Source organism: Ixodes scapularis, unplaced genomic scaffold, assembly GCF_016920785.2.
Source record: "Ixodes scapularis isolate PalLabHiFi unplaced genomic scaffold, ASM1692078v2 PGA_scaffold4__175_contigs__length_147842914, whole genome shotgun sequence".
NCBI classification, from domain to species: domain Eukaryota; kingdom Metazoa; phylum Arthropoda; class Arachnida; order Ixodida; family Ixodidae; genus Ixodes; species Ixodes scapularis.
The window spans coordinates 106,278,952-106,298,601 of NW_024609879.1; the positions used below are offsets into that span (position 1 = coordinate 106,278,952).

A 19,650-nucleotide genomic window follows, 5' to 3' on the forward strand; every position below is an offset into this window, starting at 1 on the left:
CACATTATATATACTATATCTACGTTTTCACCTCAGTTTAAAAGTAGTTTTGGAGTACATTCTTTTTTTTTTTTTAAATTTGCCTAAATATATATGTATATACATATGTTTTGGCAGCATTCTTAAGATAAAAGACTGCGCAAACAGCAAGCTTCGTGGGTACTTGGTTTTCAAGATATTTACCATTGTCAGAGGGGAAAACTGACGAAACGTCAATTTTCGCTTTGATCACTGAAATATATTAAAAAAAGGTAAGAATTAAAAGGCGCCAAACTTCGCTAACAATTATCAAATGGACACACGTGTTTTTTCTACCTATTGGGAATCACAAGTTTGACCTCTCGCTATTTTGACGTACACTTTTGAAAATACTGCACTAAGACTGTTCTGTGACACTCTTAAAATACATTTATTATGCATAATGAATCGAAAAAGATTGCTATTGTTCAAGTATTAAAGAAAAATCACTCTCTTTTTGATGGTATTTAGAACAGTTCGAAAAACTTTAAAGTTTGGCCCGTTTAGTGTGTGTTAGTGACCTTGAACTCACCGTAAAGCTAGAACTTAGTTCGTTTTATTGAATGCAAATTTAATACAATTTACAAATAAAATATGTTACCTACATGTGAATGAACGAATGTTTAAAAAATTCAGCAAAATCGGGAGCGATTGCTTTTTGTGTGTGTGTGAAACAGCTTTAATTTCTTGAAGTTTTATTGTAGCAATGCATGATTCTCTTGTATCAACAAATATAAAGAAACAATATTGTATTTTGTTCGTATGACCACACAGACTCTTTTTCTCAAACGTCCATGAGCAACATCGGTGGTCGTCATTTTTTTGGCAGGATCCGTGTGGTTTCATCCGACTCGTCGCCGAGTGCTAACGTAGTACTCGTTTTCGATACAAGCGTGGTGCTGCAATCCGCCTCCGACTGGTGCGTGTACAGCGCCCCCAAGAACTGGTACCTCGATTTCCACATGATGACGTCTGAAAAGTGTCATACTGTCGCGGGTCGCGATCCTGGCGGTGTCCCAGCAGCGGTGGTGTGTGTAGCAGGCGCTTTTTCTGATGAAGGCCGCTCTCAAGCTTGACAGTCCACGGATGCTTCGGCAGCCAGAAGTTGGGACGCCGCGACGACAGCGACACTCGCGTTCGCTCGTACTTTTCGCCAACATTTCCACGACCAACCGCCAGGATCATGACCTCCGACCTCCGACAGCATGACACTCCGGCTTTTGTGACGTCACTTGTTGCCATTTAGGAACAACTTTGGACGTATGGGCGGCATAGAACGCTAAATACAGAAGTCTGAGAGGCGCTCCAGGCACTTTAATTACCGATCACCGTAAGCTAGAGGGATCATGTTGAATCACAGCTATCTTTGATGCTTTCGAAGTTCAGACAGATGGTTTCACGGGCTTGCGGCGGGTGGTGAAGCCGTCACCATCCACGGTGCTTTGCGGAACGGAGTGTCGTTGCGCTGTAGACGCTGCAGAGGGAAGGCACGATGATGGACCGATGATTTTCGTCGAAGAGTCAACTGGCACCATTTTCCGAGTCCCCGGTAGGCTTGGCTGTGTGATACACGAGGCGGGAAAATCTGTAGCAGCAGTGGCGTAGGACGACGGATGAAAACCACCAACTCAGTTTTCATGGAGCGTTGGCTCATGAACAAAGAAACGTATCGTTGACATGACGAACTTGTTCACGTAGCAATACGTTTTCCGCTTTCAGACGTGCGAAGTTGTCGACAAGAGCTTCCAGAACCGTTTGAGTGCCTTTCTTGGATATCAATGAACCTGTAGAACACGGAATGTCGTCCGTGTACGTTTCCGCATCCATTCTAAAATCCACGGTTGAAGTTCTAGGCGTAGGAATTTCGACGTTGTCATTTATTCGCTTGATGCATTTTGCACACTTGTACTGGCTCACCCCATCTTGCATGAGTAGGTCCTAGTCATTACTGACGATGTTGACACACTTGCAGTGAAAGCGAGTCGAACACATACAGCGAACAATATGTTTCTTTGTGTAGCGAAATCCCGCGGACCAGCTGCTACACACGTCCTTCCCATGCGCCACTCCTAATAATAGATGGCGGGAATTTGTGACGGTAATCCCTTACATTTGAGGCTCGGTGATCTGTAATTGTAATCGATAAGATTTTTCGAGTAACGGGCACAAGTCTGCGAAAATCTAACGAATTCGAAAATGTTTATAGCGAAAACGCATTTTGTATTTGTTTTATTTTTTATTAGCGGCAAGGTTTAGTAGTGGTTTATAACAAAATATAATTATATTGTATAGTATGAAGTTTAAACGGACGCAATTAAAGCTTAAAACTTGTGAGATGTAGGTTATAAAACGGAATGATATGTTCATACTCAGCATCGCGCAAAATTTCGCTGTTTTAAGGCGACCTTGTAATTTAAGTATTTGTACTAGGCAATTAAGTATAGCACTCCACAAGGCCATGGCCACAGGAGCCCTTATGCCAAGACGCTGTCAAAACGAAGAACTGACAACATTTGAACTTTAATGAACACTTTTCAAATGTCTGTGCCATCTAGTAGCCGGTACGGAAAGAGACCATATGAGAAATTGTTCGAACGTCTGGCAACACTCTGTGCACTACCATCTTTGTGAAATAATAGGAAGTGATAGCAAGTGACTAAAACTAAAGTTTGGAACTGCACAACCAGAGAAACAAATTCTTGAACGAAAAAGTATATATTGACCCTAAACGATTCACAAATACAAGAAGTGTCAGAACGAATTAAGACTATAGTATCCAGACAACTGGAGCGAGAATGGACATATGACGATTTAGTAAACACTTTTAAAAAAGAGTTAGATAAGTTCAATATCAAACAAAAAGGAAGAAGGAGAAGGGAGCACACACCAAATAGCTGGTAGGGCAGTGAAGTTAAGGCGGCCATAGCAGGGCCACAAGGGGCCTCAAGGGAACACAGATGGACGAAGGAAAGGAGGGACTCACCCGCTGAGGTAGCATGGAAGTGGAATACTTTTCAAGAAAGAAAAGGAGAGACATCTGCTCTAATCCAGGCCAAGATTAATAGAGGTGGAGTGCAGTGTATGGTGGAGGTAAATCAAAGTTATATGAATGCAGCAAAAAGGTTCTGAGAGTACAGTAATGCACAGGGAAGAAAAACAAGGGTTTAAGTGCTCATTGACCACACACACAAAAAAATCTAGAGGGCGAGGAGGCAAGGGAATTTATTAGATGAATAATCGAGGCAACATCCGCAAAACTTGAACCGAACGAAATTGGAAAGAGCACAAACAGCAACACGGCACATGACGAGAACGCTAGCGAGACAACTGACCCGACCACGAGAGATTGGGACAGAGCAGAAAGTAAGGTACCTGCTTAAATGGCAACAGGCCCAGATAGCATAGGAATGAGACTAGTCAAGACATTAGGAACAAAAAGCAAATTAAAGTTAAGATAGGCAACTGATTAAACAATAAGTGGGGGAGAGGTACTCAATGATCGCAGACTAAGCAGAATGTGAATGCTCTATAAAGGCAAGGGAAATAAGGACAGCGTAACATCATACCGCCCAATAACAGTAACTTCGGTCCTGTACCGAGCAGCGATGGAGGTAGTAAAAAAAAGTCAAAGCCATTTACAACTCCCTGTAACGCCGAATTAGAGCGCCGCTCTTGAGGAGGAATGAGTATGGAAGGGTACTGAGGGGGAGGAGGGAAGGGTATTGAGGGGAGGGTAGACCCCTCCTCTTTCTCATCCTTCTCCCCTCATTCTTGAATATGCTCCGGGGGGTCACCTGACCTCGGGGGGAAGGTGTCACGTGACCTCGGGGGAGGGTGGTGTCACGTGACTTCGGGGGGGGGGGGGGGGGGGGTGGTCTCGTGACCTCAAGGGAGGGGGTCACGTGACCTCGGGGGGTGTCGCCGCTTAAGCCGGAAACAAGCCCTTATGAGGTTTGCTCTAAAAAAAAAATGGGCCGAAAAGATTTTAGGTGAGCTGCAGAACGGGTTCCGAAGAGATAGAAAAGTAGATGAAAACTTATTCATTATTACTGAATGTATAGAAGTCGCACGGATGAGAAGGAAATCATCATTGAGATTTTTTCTAGACATTAAAGGGGCGTGCGACAATGTGAGTCGGGAAAAGCTTTGGGTACAGCTGAGAGAGTATGATTTAGATGCAGACTTGATTAGGCTTTTACAACAGGTATACGCAAATAATGAGATTGTTATAACATGGGAGCCGGAAATAACAGAACCGGCAGAAATAAAAAGAGGAATCAGGCAGGGTTGTCCCCTATCACCTCTACTTTTGTAATATACCTGAGTATAATAGAAAAGGTATTAGAAAAGTGCACTTTAGGTTTTAATATGTCCTATATGTAGAAAGGAAAAAAAGTAAACCAAGTTATACCAGGAATGTTCAACGCACACGTTGTACTGTTAGCAGATAACAGGGATACGTTACAGGAGCTGATCAATATTTGTGGAGAGGAAGGACACTCTTTAGGCCTGAAATTAAGTAGCGACAAGTCGGGAATAATGGTTTATAATGAGGAGAGGGGGACCTTTTGAAAATTTAAGACTTTTAATTGAACACTTGGAGAAGTACAAATACTTAGGAGTATGGCTCAATGATTGAAAACAATACTTAGAAGAACAGGAAGAAAATATGCTAAAAGAAAGGGAAAGGAATGCAGGAATTATGAACCATAGGGCACTATGTAGTTACAAAATATATGAGGTTGTTAGGGGAAGATGAAGAGGAGTCATGGTAGCGGGGTAGTTTTTTTTGGCAATGCGGTGTTTTGCACGAAATCTGAGGTACACTCTAGCTTAGAGACTAGGGGCCCTAAGCTGGACGCTAGGCGAAAACGACAGCGAGAAATCTGGCGGCCGCGATTGGTCAACGCCACACTTGACCTTGGCGCTGGCCAATCATAGCTGCCGAATTTCTCGCCGACTTTTCCGCCAAGGGTCCAGATTAGGGCCCCAGGCAGATGAGCTTGGGCAGACTGGCACTGGGGGCGTATGGGACTACGCCAAATGAAGGAGTGCAGGGAAACATGGGCTGGGAATCTTTCGAGGCTAGACGGGCGATCGGAAGGTTGAAATTTGAATAAACACTGTACCCAATTGAGGATACACGATGCGCGAGAAATGTACATAACGAATTGTACATGAAAAGTTTGAACACTATATCAATAAACCGAACCCGAAATCTAAAATTCAAATACCATCAGTCAAGTGGGGGGCAAAACAGATTATCACAGTAAAAAAGGATGTAAAAAAAGCCGTGAGAAATGTGGGAAGAAAAAATGCAAAAAAAATTAGCTTCAACTATATATACGAGACGAAAACAGGAACAAAGAAGAAACATTGGTGTGATAATTCACGGGGGAACTCGTTGTTATTTGACGCTAGAATAGGAGCATTGAGGACGAGGACATATAGGACAAAGTATGAGGAAATTAATACGCGGAGTGCCGTATGCTCAGGGGAAGGCGAGACATTGAAACCAGTGGTGTTGAGTCGCTAAAGCCTTGCTCCCGCCCTCCCATAGGGGGTGGCGAATTTAGCCGGAGCGCTAGGGCTTGCAGAGGGGAAAGGAAGAGTGGATGATAAGTGTATTTTAATAACAAAGAGGGAATTAAGACTGGTAAAAATTATCTACGGAGAATGAAATGACGTACAGTTAACTGACACAAGTGGGGACAGCCGGGACAAAGAAAAGTTGGGACTCCCTCCCCCGTGGCTCCGGTTCAAACTCTCCACACTGTCTCCCAGTGGGTCCGGTGCCAGGATAAAGGCTACTACGTTTGACCACAAGAAAACTGGCGGCTTCCTCACCGGGGGGAAGAAAGGAGGGGATATCACAAGAAGGATATCTAGTTCAAAGTGGATTGGATATACACCATGTGAACCTTTTTTACAACCAAAAAATGATTACAAAACAAGGACCTACAGACTGAGGGTGCGATTTTTCTTCTAGATATAAGGACTTTAAAAAGAAATCTAATATTAAAAAAATAGGGTGGTTCAAGGAAAATAAACTCTCTGGGTACAAAATGCCAGCTACAAGAAACCGTCAGTAATTACAGAAAAAATACAAATTAGCCAACCAATTACCTAAAACTTACTCATTTACTTTTTATTTAGTTAAAATTATGGTGCCTGGATCGCGTCTTTAACTGGTGTGTTTACCGCGGCCAAAAAAGTGGTCCCTCGATTTCCGCCTGGTGACGTCATAAAAGTGTCATGTTGTCGCCGGTCGCGACCCTGGCGGCGTTCCAACAGTTATGGTGTATGTAGCAGATGCCTGTTCTGCTGCAGGTCTCTTTCCACTGTGACAGTTCACGGAAGCTAGTGCAGCCGGAAGTTGGGACGCCTAATGGGACGCCGTGACGACAGCGACACTCGCGTTCGCTCGTGCTTTTTGCCAGCATTTCTACGGCCAACCGCCAGGATCGCGACAGGCAACAGCATGACACTCGCGTCATTTGTTGCCACATCGGGACCACTTTTGATGTGTAGGCGGGATAGGACGCTAAACACACCAGTCGAAGACGCGCTCCAGGCACCATAGTTAAAATACATGGTTCCAAGTACATACTTGATAAGTGTCGTAGAAAACCACTAAATTAGTTTTAGTACGACTGGATGCACGTGTGGGAGCGCGGGTGTGCTTTAAAGTTACCGCTCGTGAAGCAGGCGCAAGACCGGCCATAAGAAAATGTAGATGATATTCTTACCCGCGCTTTTGGATCGCTGGCCTTGCGTCTGCCGCACAAGTGCTAACTTTTGCGGACCCCCATGATTTCCGTGTGATACAAGTCATGCAATTGTTGACTGATTTAGAGTTTTCGATGACGCTTAGCAATTAGAACAAAATATTTATTTTCACTATATAAAGGTCGATTAGTAAATGTTATGTAATTAGTTGGCTAATTAGTATGTTTTTCATATTTCTGATGTCGACCGTGGCTGATCGTTCATTCCCGCAATTTTTTTTATGTCACTCACCCTAAAGTTGGGAAGTTTTGAAAGTATTCGCTGATCCACCAGGTGTAGTTACACATTTAGTATGAGACATGCGTCAGTGCTGTGAGAATAAAAAAAAACTGATTACTTTATTGCACCCTGATGAAAAATAAGTACCATTTTTAAAACGGTACAAATTTCACTTTACATTCTTACCAAATATTATAAATAGTGTTTATTTATCATAATGTAGATGATACAATACCACAAAAAGCAGCACAGATACGGCTTGACAAGTAACCGACCCCATTCTTTTAGAAATCGCAATAGCAGCGATTGCATCACAAACCCAACAAGCAGGCTCATTTTCGTAGTAGGTAAAGCATGCGTGTGGAAACAAACCTCTTGTTGTATCAAGGCGAAGTTTTTTACTGATTCAACGTAGTGCTTGAAGGATGACAGCTGGAATACTGGCGATTTCTAGGACACGACTATGGATGTTGATGAAACTGGCGACGGCAAGACCTGGGACCATGATTTTGAACAGTTTTCTGACGAGGTAAGTAATGTGTTTTTGAAATTGTAATAATTGAAACCAGTCGACTGGTAAAACGCTTTAAAAGTTAGGTTTGAAGCTTTAAAGGTTATTTCGCGATAATTTATAAACACTCAGGAGAAGGAAAACAGCACTGCTAGTTGCTTCATCAGCACGCTGTTTGATCATACATGAAACTTTTATGAAGCACAGAGTCAATACTATAATGAGAAGGGGTGTCAAAATTATCCGCGCATTTACCATCATAAAGATAGGATAATGCACTCAAGAGGTGACACTGGCGCTGGTGTCTATGCGACATTCGGAATGCAAATTGAACCAGAGAGACCCCAGTGTACTTTTGCGGTGCTCCTGTGCGTTCCTATGGGAAAACGCGTGTGCGTTTTGTCTCTTCGCCGGGAAATAACATAGATCACTTCTGTTGCTTTGATCGTACCGAAATGCATGCACATTTTTTATCATTGTAAAGGCTTAACTGCTTTAGCTACAGTATTTGTTTCGGCAATAAATGACGTTAAACTTCGCTATATTTAAGGTTCAGACCTGTGTTCCATAGCAGGTGCGTAAATACGAGCGACGATTCCAAGCAAAATAACAGTTGAAAGGAATGTAAAGTGTTCAAGGTTTGCCAGCCGTCTTGCCACTATATGAAAATTACACCATCCTGCAACTTTATTACCGGTTAAAAATATTTTTACGTAAAGTATAAATTACGTGGGCTATGAAAAGTGTTCTTAAATGTTATTTCCTATGCTATGGCAGACTTTATCGTGCACCTGCTTTCTGGCCCCTCCCTATTGTTAGATTTCAAGCGCACGGTGCTGGTTTGAAAACATAACAATTCTTTCTGCACAAGCAGAGATGCCAAAGTCATACTTATTTCTTGCAAATCGAACTATGGTAACGTGGCCTTTACTTCATTTTGATCGTGTTCATGCACAGGAAGCTACTGCTTCAATTTACTGCGTAGTTATCGCCATCTCGCTAGGTTTTTCAGATGTCCTTTGTTCGTTTGGCGCGCGAATTTCCCAAGTTCAAAAGCGCCGACGCCGTGTTCGCACAACAATGTCCGATAGTGCACATAAATGCATGCATGAAGCTGTATTGGCACTTTATTATATGCCATGAATTCTAAAGAAAAACACTAGTTGACCAATACTTTAATGTCATGATTTAGAAATGTTTCTAACTATTTGCTACCTTACAAATATTCGTAAAAATTTCTCCTAAAATAAAGCTAAAAAAAACAAAACGCTCCCGCTTTTTTTCCGTAGAAATGCATTACCGGTAGCCTATCGCCGGAAGTCAGTTTTTGACTGGGTGCTGCCTGCTGCAATTTGCAACAGCACGCACGCGTCAGCTGAGCTCTAGCGTACGTCATAGTAACTCTATGCTTAGCATTGCTTACCATAACACATCTTTAGGCTTTCCATTTTGCATTCTGCGCATGAGTTGATACTACTGTGGTCACGTTATTGTTGTTTAACCTTGATAGCGTAATTTGTCTTGCTTCTGTTTCACTGTAAACATGGCCGCTCTGCTAGCAGCGTGCACTAAAGAGAAACAAAGAGCAATGGTTCAATTTTTTGTGTGCCAGGGGCTGAAATTTATCGGTGGCTGATCACACGATACGGGTCAGTGCTCTGTTACATGAAAGTTTATATGAGTGTATTTAGAAGTTTGGAAGTGGCCGGATAACCTGGATGTACGAAGGTGGAGCATGACGTCCATCGGTGCGATAGCGCGTAAATTGTTGGGCGACAAACCGAAACATTTGTCCTGGAGGGAGTACGCCAGCAAGTGGCGCTAGACAAAGTGTATTGAAAAGGGAGGAGACAATGTAGAAAAATTATGTACTTGTTCAACTCCTACATTTCTATAATTTAGTGTAAAATGTAAAGTGCGGATAATTTTTTACTTGCCCTCGCATTACCATCCACCACAAGGTGTCCTGGAAGGTTTAGTGTGAGAAAACATAAATTTTATTATTGACGGGGTTGAATTCCACTCAACATTTTTGAGCTATAACTATAATTAAAAATGACACATGCATATACAAATAAAATAAACAAGTATTTGAGTGAAAACATTACTATCCCATTTCACATTAGAGGTTACGCGCACAATCAAACTAACGATCACTGCTGTTGCAGATTTTATTACAACAGGAATATATATTCTTATAAACCATATAGTGTGAATGCGGGTGTGTGCGGAATGGTATATTCTTAGGTCCAGAACTGAAAGACCGACTTTAAATTGTGCAATCTTCTATCCTCACTCGTTGCTGTTCGTAATATATGGAAGTTAGTTTATGTAGTATATGACGTCGCAAGATTGCGTAGATCAGGAAAAGTATTGATGAAAAGGGATGCGTCCCTGATACGTGTATGCGTCAATGTTGTAATGGAACTTCGATGCAGAACATAAACTTTGAACAAATTATACTAACGTGTATGCATCAATGTTGTAATGGAACTTCGATGCACAACATAAACTTTGAACAAGTTATGCTAACTCAGTTAGCGTCAGGGAAAATGTTTATTTTGTTTTATTAAAAAAAAACGTTTAGATATTGCTATTCCAAAGCAAAACGATACTTTTAAAATATTGTTTGGAAGTTTTCCGTTTTTTACAGCAGACTCGATCGTCGTGGAAGGACTCACCAGTTTTTGAGGCCGCTGCTGAAAGCAGTTCAACCAGTCGATTAAGTAAACCTATTGCGGAAATATCCACATTCCCCCTGTGTGAAAACAACGTACTGGAAAGCAAGCTAAAGGTAGGTGGTACCACCAAAACCGGCCGCCAAACGTCAAAAGTTTCATTCGTTGAAATAACATATTAAACACTGCATTGCCTGCACTGAAAATGGTTAGGTATAAAATAAATAATGCAAAGTTTAAGAAGTTTAAATTATATGGTAAGAGTGAATTTAGAAACGAATTTATAATAAAAATTTAGGTATTTTTAATTAAGGTCACAGAAATTATTTTTATTGCTGATATATCACTGCAGAGTGAGGGTCTATGTTGTATCTTAAACGGGGTGCGTAAAACCTCCACTATCAATCTACGTGAACCTGATAATATGTTTCTCTCTATGTAATTTTAAAATTTATTATATAACTTTCAGCCGTCGTTAGGGAAAGAAGATATTATAAGAATACATGTTAGGATAATAGAAAAGATAAACCCATACAATTTGTTTTATTGTGGCTATGAATACAAAGTAAAACTTGTATTTGGCCTTAGAATTAGTGCTCGTATCTTATGCGCAAATACTGAAATCAATTTTAACTTCTGGCAATAAAGAAGGGTATTAACTCTGGGTATTGCAAAATATTCGCCGTTCTTAATAATGGTAGTTCGCTACATGCTAAGAAAAGTAGCCTCTTACATGCCGATCCAGTCTACAAAGTCACGCTCACTCTTTGTATGGCAGATTAACCTGCAGTCTTAGTCGTGGTATCCACTTCCCGAAGTGTTGCCATTCTAGCAGGTCTTGAAATTCGGAATGGGATGTACCACAATAATGTACACCAGAAAGAATGGGGGTCAACTTTATTACGATATGCTAATAAAAGGATTCGGCATAAAGGCGACAAATATACAGATATTTTATATATTTTTTATTTTATTTATTACATACTGCAGGCCTTTTGATAGGCCCTTGCAGGTGTGGGGTACAAAAGACTTGTAAACCATCATTACACATGGCTTTCATAATGTTTCGCAACTAACACTCTCATAACTAACAATCAACGGGGAAAAAAGTTTGTACAACATATGTTCAAAAAGGTTCACAACACAAGAGCACAATGGCAATACCTAAAAAGGATGATCATCAAGTGCTTTTTTTAAAATTAGGGGCTATGAATATATTGTAAGGGAGGGCGTTCCAATCTGATATGGTGCGTGGAAAATATGAAAACTTAAAAATGTTGGTTCGAGCAAATATTGGTTGAAGAGAAAACTGATGGTGGTTCCTAGTGGCTCTGGAAGATAAAGAGGTTATCTATGGATTAGGACAAAACGTTGCGAACACTATAATTGGATCTCTCAGTAATGGGAAGTAACTATGTAAATGTCTTTATAAAAGGCATTTCACCTTACCATACGACTGATCTGGGTCATTTTTACATACCTTCCCTCTGACCTATGACTTTGACGCAAAAGTATAAAATAATTTAAACCTTTTTGAGAGATTATCGACATGTTTGTGAATGTGTGGATTTTCTAGATGGTTCATTATAATTTTATACATTATTTTCTGACAGTAAACAAAAATGCTGAAATTTAATTTGTATGCAACCTAAGCTTGTTTTTACTTTAAGTTAATAAATCATCCCCATGTTATGCATAAGTGTATGTTTCGTCCCAGGAACATAAGTATGATTGTTCGAAGATCGAAAGGGAGTGTTTCGACTGCGCTGTCAAAGTTCTCAACGAAAACCTACAAGATCATTTGGACAAGGAGCACCAGAAGCGAATAGTTGTTTTTGATGCGTGCCACAATCAAGTAACTTACACTCAACTTGGCGTAAGTGCTTGCTTACTCTCTCGTGCTTTGTTTCTTAAAATATTACCCAGAATACGTTTTAAACCCAAAGTTTTTAAACTTTTCTAGTTCACTTTTATTCCTTTGTTATGCCGTACGCAGGAGGGCCAATAATATCAAGAAAAAAAAACAAGTACTGGTTCAAGGTTGCGCGCGAAAAGAACGCCCGAAGCCGCGCCCACAATGATGCTTAGGCGAGTAACGTACAGTTTAGTCACAGCGTCACTATATCCACTCTGTGCTCTCAGCGAATCCACCAAGTACTGGCCTCCGAGATAGTGACAACCCGACTGAGATGACTACATTACTCTTCTACGCGTCATCATAGAAAAAACTTCAGGCGCTTTTTCCGTGTGCAATATTTAAATGGGGAGAGAAGTCGTGAAAGTCTAATAAATATTGTCTAAAAAATCATCGACTATTCTTCAATTATTTTAAGTTGTCTGGCATCTAATATTAATGTCCTGAATACTGCAGTTGCAACGTACGCCGTAGAACCAATTCAAAATAAGTCAACATAGTTTAGTTAATTAACCAACTTACGGTGACGGTTATTTCATTGCTTAATGAGCACCGAGTCTGGTGATTATTTCGTTAAGACGACCCCCCAGTAACGCATCGTTTTAAGTGCGTTCAAAATCAAATCATGCACTCAGTACGCTCTAATGGTTTGGTACCTATATTTTATTTGGAGAATATCAACAACTTATTGAAGGCACTATTATAGCATGCCGAGCGGTCTTTCTAAACAACAAAGAAGCGAACATTTATATAGTTTATTCTTAATGCTGACTTGATCAACACTGATAACCTGGTCCAGTCAATCTACGCGCTCAGGGTAAGTTGTGGGCGACATCGTTAATAGGGGTGTGCGTATAGTGATTTTTGAAACCGAATCAAATACGAATCGAATAATTGTGGCACCAAATTGAATACCAATTACGAATCGAATAATTTTCGAATACTTTCCGAATAGTAAGTAGACAGCTACTAAAGAAGGGCGAAGAGATTATAAAATTATTTATTGTTCCAAAATATTTCTTGAAATTATTGTAAAGACGCTACTAGACGATAATGAGTAGGGTTCAACGAGATATAATTAAATAGGGTTAAAAGCTACTAAAATATTAGAATGCTAAACATAATATCACGATTCACCCGGATGTTGAACATAAAATCAGAGCTCGCTTGAGCCTGGTACATCCTGAAGCAATGTACTTACTAGGAACTCTACATTCTCTTTTCATTCCTTGTTGTAGCAGATGTCCTTGAATCGAGGATCAAGGAAGGTGGGGCAAGGGCGTGGTGTGCCAGTGTACTTACGTCCAGGAACCTTGTTTTCACTGATCTAAGAAGATTGTGAGAAAACGTATACCTTGTTTCACTTGCGCCCTCAAAAATCAACATTTTCACACACTGAACAAGTGGAACGACCATGGAAAGTGTTGGGAAAGACTGGAGACAAGCAGTTGTTGTGGCTTCTTCAATTGGTTGCATGGGAGCGGCCGAAAAACTTCCATATTCTACTGCGCTTTCTTTTCGAGCAACTTCCCGCTTCTGCCACTTCTACTTCGCGGATACAGAGTGGCGGTACAGTTGCAACCAATTTTGAAACGTTTCGACAACACGATTTCCGAAAGCGTTCCCGAGAATTTTCGTGCGAAAGCGGTCCCTAATGGCTGAACCGCATGTAAGCGATTTAGCGAGAGACAAGACTAGCGACAGCGACGAGAGTCAGCAGCGAGTGATGGAGATTTCTCACTGTCGCTCGTCGCGTCGCTCGGTGTTTGGATTTCTAGAAAACGTCCTCATCGCCTTGGTCGCTTGCTCACACTACTTCGCTGCGGCTTGCCTCATCGCGCGACTGAACGAGCGACAGCGAAACGGGTCGACGTCGCCTGTCTCGTCTCTTGTCGAATCGCTTTCATGCGGGTTATACTTAACAGGGGTCCCTGATGGAGGCAACCGCAACGTACGTAGAGAGAGAAACTACTGCTGCCGAGGATATTAATCATTGTCTAGGAGAAGAGGCTACGTATTGCCATCTTGCGGGTACGTATGGCAGGCGTACCGGAGCGCTGTGGGACGCTTGTGAAGGGAATCTCCCGGCGCGACACTGTAACGACTAATCGGAAATTATTCGAAAAATATTCGAAACTTTTGAAAATTATTACTCGATTCGATTAACAAATCGAATAGGGTAATATTGGATTCGTTATTCTAAAATGACGAATATTCGCACACCAACAATCGTTAATGAAAAACGCTGTTCAATATTTTAAGATACTGCCAAATTTTAAAGTAGTTTACACTTCGAAGAGTACTGCTGATGGGTACAATGATGCCTTCTCTTTGGTTACCGAGAAGATCAAGAGAAACTGCTGGATAATATTGCTAAATCTTCTTATAGTTCACTTTTTTTTTAACTTTCCTAGCGAATTTAGGCCAGTCACCAGGAAAACTACTGATGCTTAATGAATAAAACAAACAGAAAATGCAAGCTATTAGCATGTTGAAACGATTGTTTCTTCTTTTCTAAATATATTTGGGTAAACTCCATATCTGATCATTACATATCGCTGAAACAAAACACTGTGTTGCTTATGAGTAAAAACAAAGTGCACTTGCAACAAAATAATTAAGTAACCATGTGCGGGTATTAGTTCTGTAGACGACTACAGAGTGCGTGATGTAAACTTATTATAGTGGTCCCGAAGGGCAACAAATGACGTCACAAACGTCAAATTTTTAAGTTATCGGATTTCGCGACCCTTGCGGTTGGTTCTAGAAGTCACGGCAAAACGTACGAGCGAACTGAAGTGCCGCTGCCGTCGCGGAGTTCCCACTCCTGGCTGCTAAAACTTCTGTTGCCTGTGAAGCTCGAGAGGGACCTGCAGTAGAACAGGCGTCTGCCACCTTCATCCCCTCTGCTGTTACTCGGCCAGAATCGCGTACGGCGACAACATGAGACTTCTGAGGCAAACCACTTTTTAGGACGTTTTGAGCAGACCAGTCGAAGACGCGTTCCATGTGAACTGTAGTTGTACCTATTGTACTGCTTCAAACACTGTCATAGTCATGTCGCTTGTTTCAGGAACGCGCTAATGTAAGATAAAGAAAAGGGCTACCCAAGGCCAGATAATATCAATATAGTTGAAAGTAAAATTAATGTAAGTTGATATATTTCTTGGATTTATTTAATAAGCTACACCTCTTTTTAAACTCCTACTGATTCAAAAGGAGGGCGACATTACCACGCGCGTCTCCGAGCAAGCGCGCTCGTGACCGAAAGGTTATGCGTGCCATTTGCCACAACACACGAGCGCCATTTAAAACTCTGGCGTACATTATAATAACTCTATGGTTTTACGCACTGAAATACAAAAAACCAAGCTATTAGAACACAAAATGGCTGGGTGGTTTCATTTGAGGTCAGACAGTGGAGTACATTTAAAATTGTTTGTTTATCTTTACGATTGGTTTTGTGTTTCGGCATGTACTAAAATAAAAACAAGGCTTAATATCTGAATCTTGAGTCATATTTAGTTTTAAAGTGAATTGCTAAAGGAGCAGAAAATCTGACGGAATTGTGAGGATTTTCATCTGTAACATTTTAGATTCGCGCTCGAGTAAAACTGTCATGTGTCTCGATAGGGTTACTTTTAATTCTCGCACCTACTTCTAGTAAAGACGAGCACCAATATTTTCTCACGGAGAATTAATGCAATATTGATAAATTATGGTCTAATAAAGTTAGGCAAGTGGTCGTTCTGCAAAAGCACGCCCTGTTGGTACAGGAAGCTTTCAAGGCATGGGCATCATTCGTTGCAACATATTTTTATAACCTATAAGCTTGTAATGAAAATGCTTGCTAATAGCTTATACGCATATAAACAATTTACTACTTCCATAAATAATAAATTATTGCTGACTGTACTTACAAATTCTACATTGCATAGCGTTTGCGAAATGAGACTGATATAAGCTTGTAGTAATGAAATGTTTCTCCACCAGTATACGTAAAGAGAAATTCACCACTGTACTTCTTTTTGTACTATACTTTTACCTGATTGTTTCCATCTAGAATTACTTGAGACCCCTCACGGGATATAATACAATAGTGTAAGCCACAACGAATGTACTGGAAAAATGAATTATTATATGTTATTTAAATGTTTTTGCTCAAGCCCAAATAATGTACAAGCCAATAACACATAACAAAATGTTGCGAACCCGTTGTTTGGGGTTTCGAGTATTGAGAAGTCATCGTGTAAATGTCTTTACAAACGAGAAGTTACCTAAATTAAGGATTCATCAGTGGCATTCACCAGTTACCGGCCGCCCTCTGACTCATGACTATACGGGGAGCAAGTCGTCTGCATCTTGCGCAGGGGTTGCGCTGACGTCAGCACGACGCCCAGTTCTGATTGGCCTTGATTGAAAAAATAGTGGGTAGACCTCAATGCTAGATGCCTCGAGGTCTTCGCACGATTATTTTGAACTTGCAAATAAGGACTCGACATTCTGACATCACCGCGACCCCTCCTGTGCAAGAACTAGACGAGCTTACCCTCTGCATTGCACAACACCTCACAGGAATCCAAGTTTTCCTTTGTACGATAAACGGCATGTTCAAAACTCTGTTAATATCCTTGCGGGTTCATTCTATTTTCATCACGGGAGTTTGTGCGAATATTTTGAAATTTCCATTGAAATAGGGCGGTATGGAAAAGAACGAAACTATCTTAAGGAACAAACTGTCACCCACGGCGGACGTCAGGATTATTGCAAAAACCCACTACTTATTTACCAAAATGTTTACGTAAAATTTAATTAGCATTCAAATTAGTCAAATATACACATGGTTCAAGTCAGTTCACTAATTTAGGAATTTTTGAAGCCGGTGGGAAGCGGGAGAATGCATTGAAGTTTCCACTAGGGCACCAGGCGGAAGGCTGGGGATGCGAAAACGCAGTAGATGAGATAATAATCCAGGTTTTCGCTTTTCCAGCCTTCCGTTTGCTACAACAATGGTACCTTTAGCATTTTTCCGCGCTTCTCACGTGCTTCAAGTCTTGCTACCATTAACTTATTTAGGGGGTTTTGACGACGCTCAGGAAGTTCATAATTTAAGCTTTCTTTATTTTTATTAATTAGAACAGTAATAGGTAAATATTACGTAATTATTTGGCTAATTTGTGTGCCTCTTGCAACCTCGATGTCCGCCTGTCAGTTCCTTTCCGACGCGTTTTTTTTTACCACCTAAATATAGGGAGTTTTGAAAGTATTAGTACAAGCAGAAGGTATTTTTTTTATGGTAAACAAAAAAGCGCTATGATTATATTTTTGTCTGTTTTCAGTTTGCGACCTACGCTTGTTTTTATTTCTTATTTTTAATGATCATCACCATCGTATGCACAAGTGTATGCCTTTTCTCAGAAACACAAGTCTGAGTGTCCGAAGATCGAAAGGAAGTGTTCCGACTGCGGTGCCAACGTTCTCAATGAAAAAATACAAAATCATCAAGAAGAGGAGTGCCAGAAGCGAGTAGTTCTTTGTGAAGCCTGCAAAAGTGCAATGTCTTATGATGAATTTAGCGTAAGTTGTTTTTAAGACGCGGGAAGAGGTGCAGAACTTGCTGTCTCTCTTGCGCTGCTGTTTCTTAAAATAATACCCAGAGTATCCCTTATACCGGAGTTTTTTTTAATTTTTTATTTCTCTTTCATTTATGTTTTGACGAAGAAAAATCCCGATAATACTAAGAAGAAAAGACAAAAAACAAAATCTAATTCAAACTTGCACAAACAAAAAGAAAAAGCGCCCGATGCTTAGCCTACAATGGCGCTCAGACGAGTGACGTAGTCATGAGTCAGGTTCTTAGTATTTGAACAGTGTGTTGGCTGCCCCTTCTTCAAAGACACGCCACTGAGATAGTGGCCTCGTGCGATTTACCTGCGCCAGGTGTACTTTGTGCAGACCGCCGTATTCGATTTACGGGTGCAGCCTATCTGAAAACAAAGGAAGTACATTAACTCGCACATTTCTGCAGCGGTGCAGGCTGGTGCAGGTCGAAAAAGAATAACCCCACTGACAACGTAATTGAGATGACTACGTGACTCTTCTAAGCGTCAGTGTGAGCAGAGCTTCGGGCGCTCTTTTTAGGCGCGATTTTAAAATCGGGTGAGAGGTCGGGACAACTAATCAGAGTATTGACTCCAGAAGCCATTGCCTGTTAGCAAACTTTTTCAATTGGTGTAGCTCCTATATAGTAATTGCCAACAATAGCGGAATTGCAGCGTGGTCTATAGAAACAACATTGAAAAATATAATCAGCAGATATTAATTAAGTAGCCGACTTACAGTGACTTGTATTCCGTCAAATAATGTTCGTCGAGCACGAGAAATATGTGCTGATACGGCAACCATGCGGCTCTCACCCCCTTTTTACAGAAAATAGTTTGAAATAAAATTAAGCACCCTGCATATTGTTCAGGTGTGGGACATACATTCATGTTATTTGGAGTATACTCGTTCTCCCTTGGAGTATACTCGTTCAACATTAATAGTTTGCTTCAATCAACACTTCTGCTCAACCGCAGGTTGTTGACGGCATTCTTAATCAAAAACAATCTTTTATATACCCATATATGTATTTGCACTACCTAGTCTTAAAGGCGTTTGCCTTTTGCAGAGCACTGATGATCGGTATAGTTTGATATCTTACATTAAATAGACCGATAAGGTCAAAAGATATTCGCTGATACCATTTCTATCTGTATTTTGTTCCCTGTTTTTAGTAAGCATAAGAAATGTATACCAGCCCACCAGCGAAAATACCTATGTTTGAAGAATACAACCAAGGAAAAAGACATTAAAAACTGAATCGAGCTTGGTTTCGTGTCAAGACATCTTGTGATCGATTCTATTTCTACCGAATATATTGCATTACATTACCAAAAACAAAATACCTCGTTGCATACGAGTAAACGAAAAAAAGCGATATTGTAAAAATAATTAAACAACAGTTATCGGGCGTAAGTTCCAAAGGCGAACACAAGGCGCGTGATGATGAATTACGCTAGTAAAGACAAATATAGTCTAGACGGCCTTTAATTAATAAGTCGATTTTATATATATAGTTTCTAACCATAGTACGGTATGCATGGAAAAATGGTGCAGGTAGTACTTAGCATGTTTTATATTTTTTATCACAATTTGAAGGAACATGATCAAGAATGCGTCGAGAAGCCAGTAGTCTGCGATGACTGTGAAGGCGAGGTACTACGGAAGGAGAAGGTCAAGCATGCCTCCGAGTGTCCAATGCGTGTTGTGGGCTGCGAGAGCTGCAAAGGATTCTACGCCTACTCTACAGAAAAGGTGAGGAATAAACTGACGGTTGATTCTACTACGGTACCTGGAAAGCGTCTTCGACTGGTGTGTTTGGGGTCCTATCTCGCCCTGACATAAAAAGTGTCCCCGAAGTGGGGTAGCACATGACGTCACAAAAAACGAATTGTCATGTTAATAAATTCTGCAACCTT

General features: G+C 40.8%; 1 protein-coding gene across 3 annotated transcripts in view; it reads left to right on the top strand.

Moving 5' to 3' along the window:
* LOC115316298 (TNF receptor-associated factor 4) overlaps positions 1-19,650 on the top strand; it is a 51,565-nt gene that overhangs the window by 18,623 nt on the left and 13,292 nt on the right. For 2 of the 3 annotated variants that reach the window (XM_029975693.2, XM_029975695.2), the window contains 5 exons: positions 7,481-7,555; positions 10,191-10,331; positions 11,933-12,091; positions 17,549-17,707; positions 19,331-19,486. In XM_029975693.2, the coding sequence (XP_029831553.2) occupies positions 7,481-7,555; positions 10,191-10,331; positions 11,933-12,091; positions 17,549-17,707; positions 19,331-19,486 (690 nt within the window). The remainder of the gene's footprint in view (positions 1-7,480; positions 7,556-10,190; positions 10,332-11,932; positions 12,092-17,548; positions 17,708-19,330; positions 19,487-19,650) is intronic. The other variant, XM_029975694.2, reaches the window with a different exon arrangement.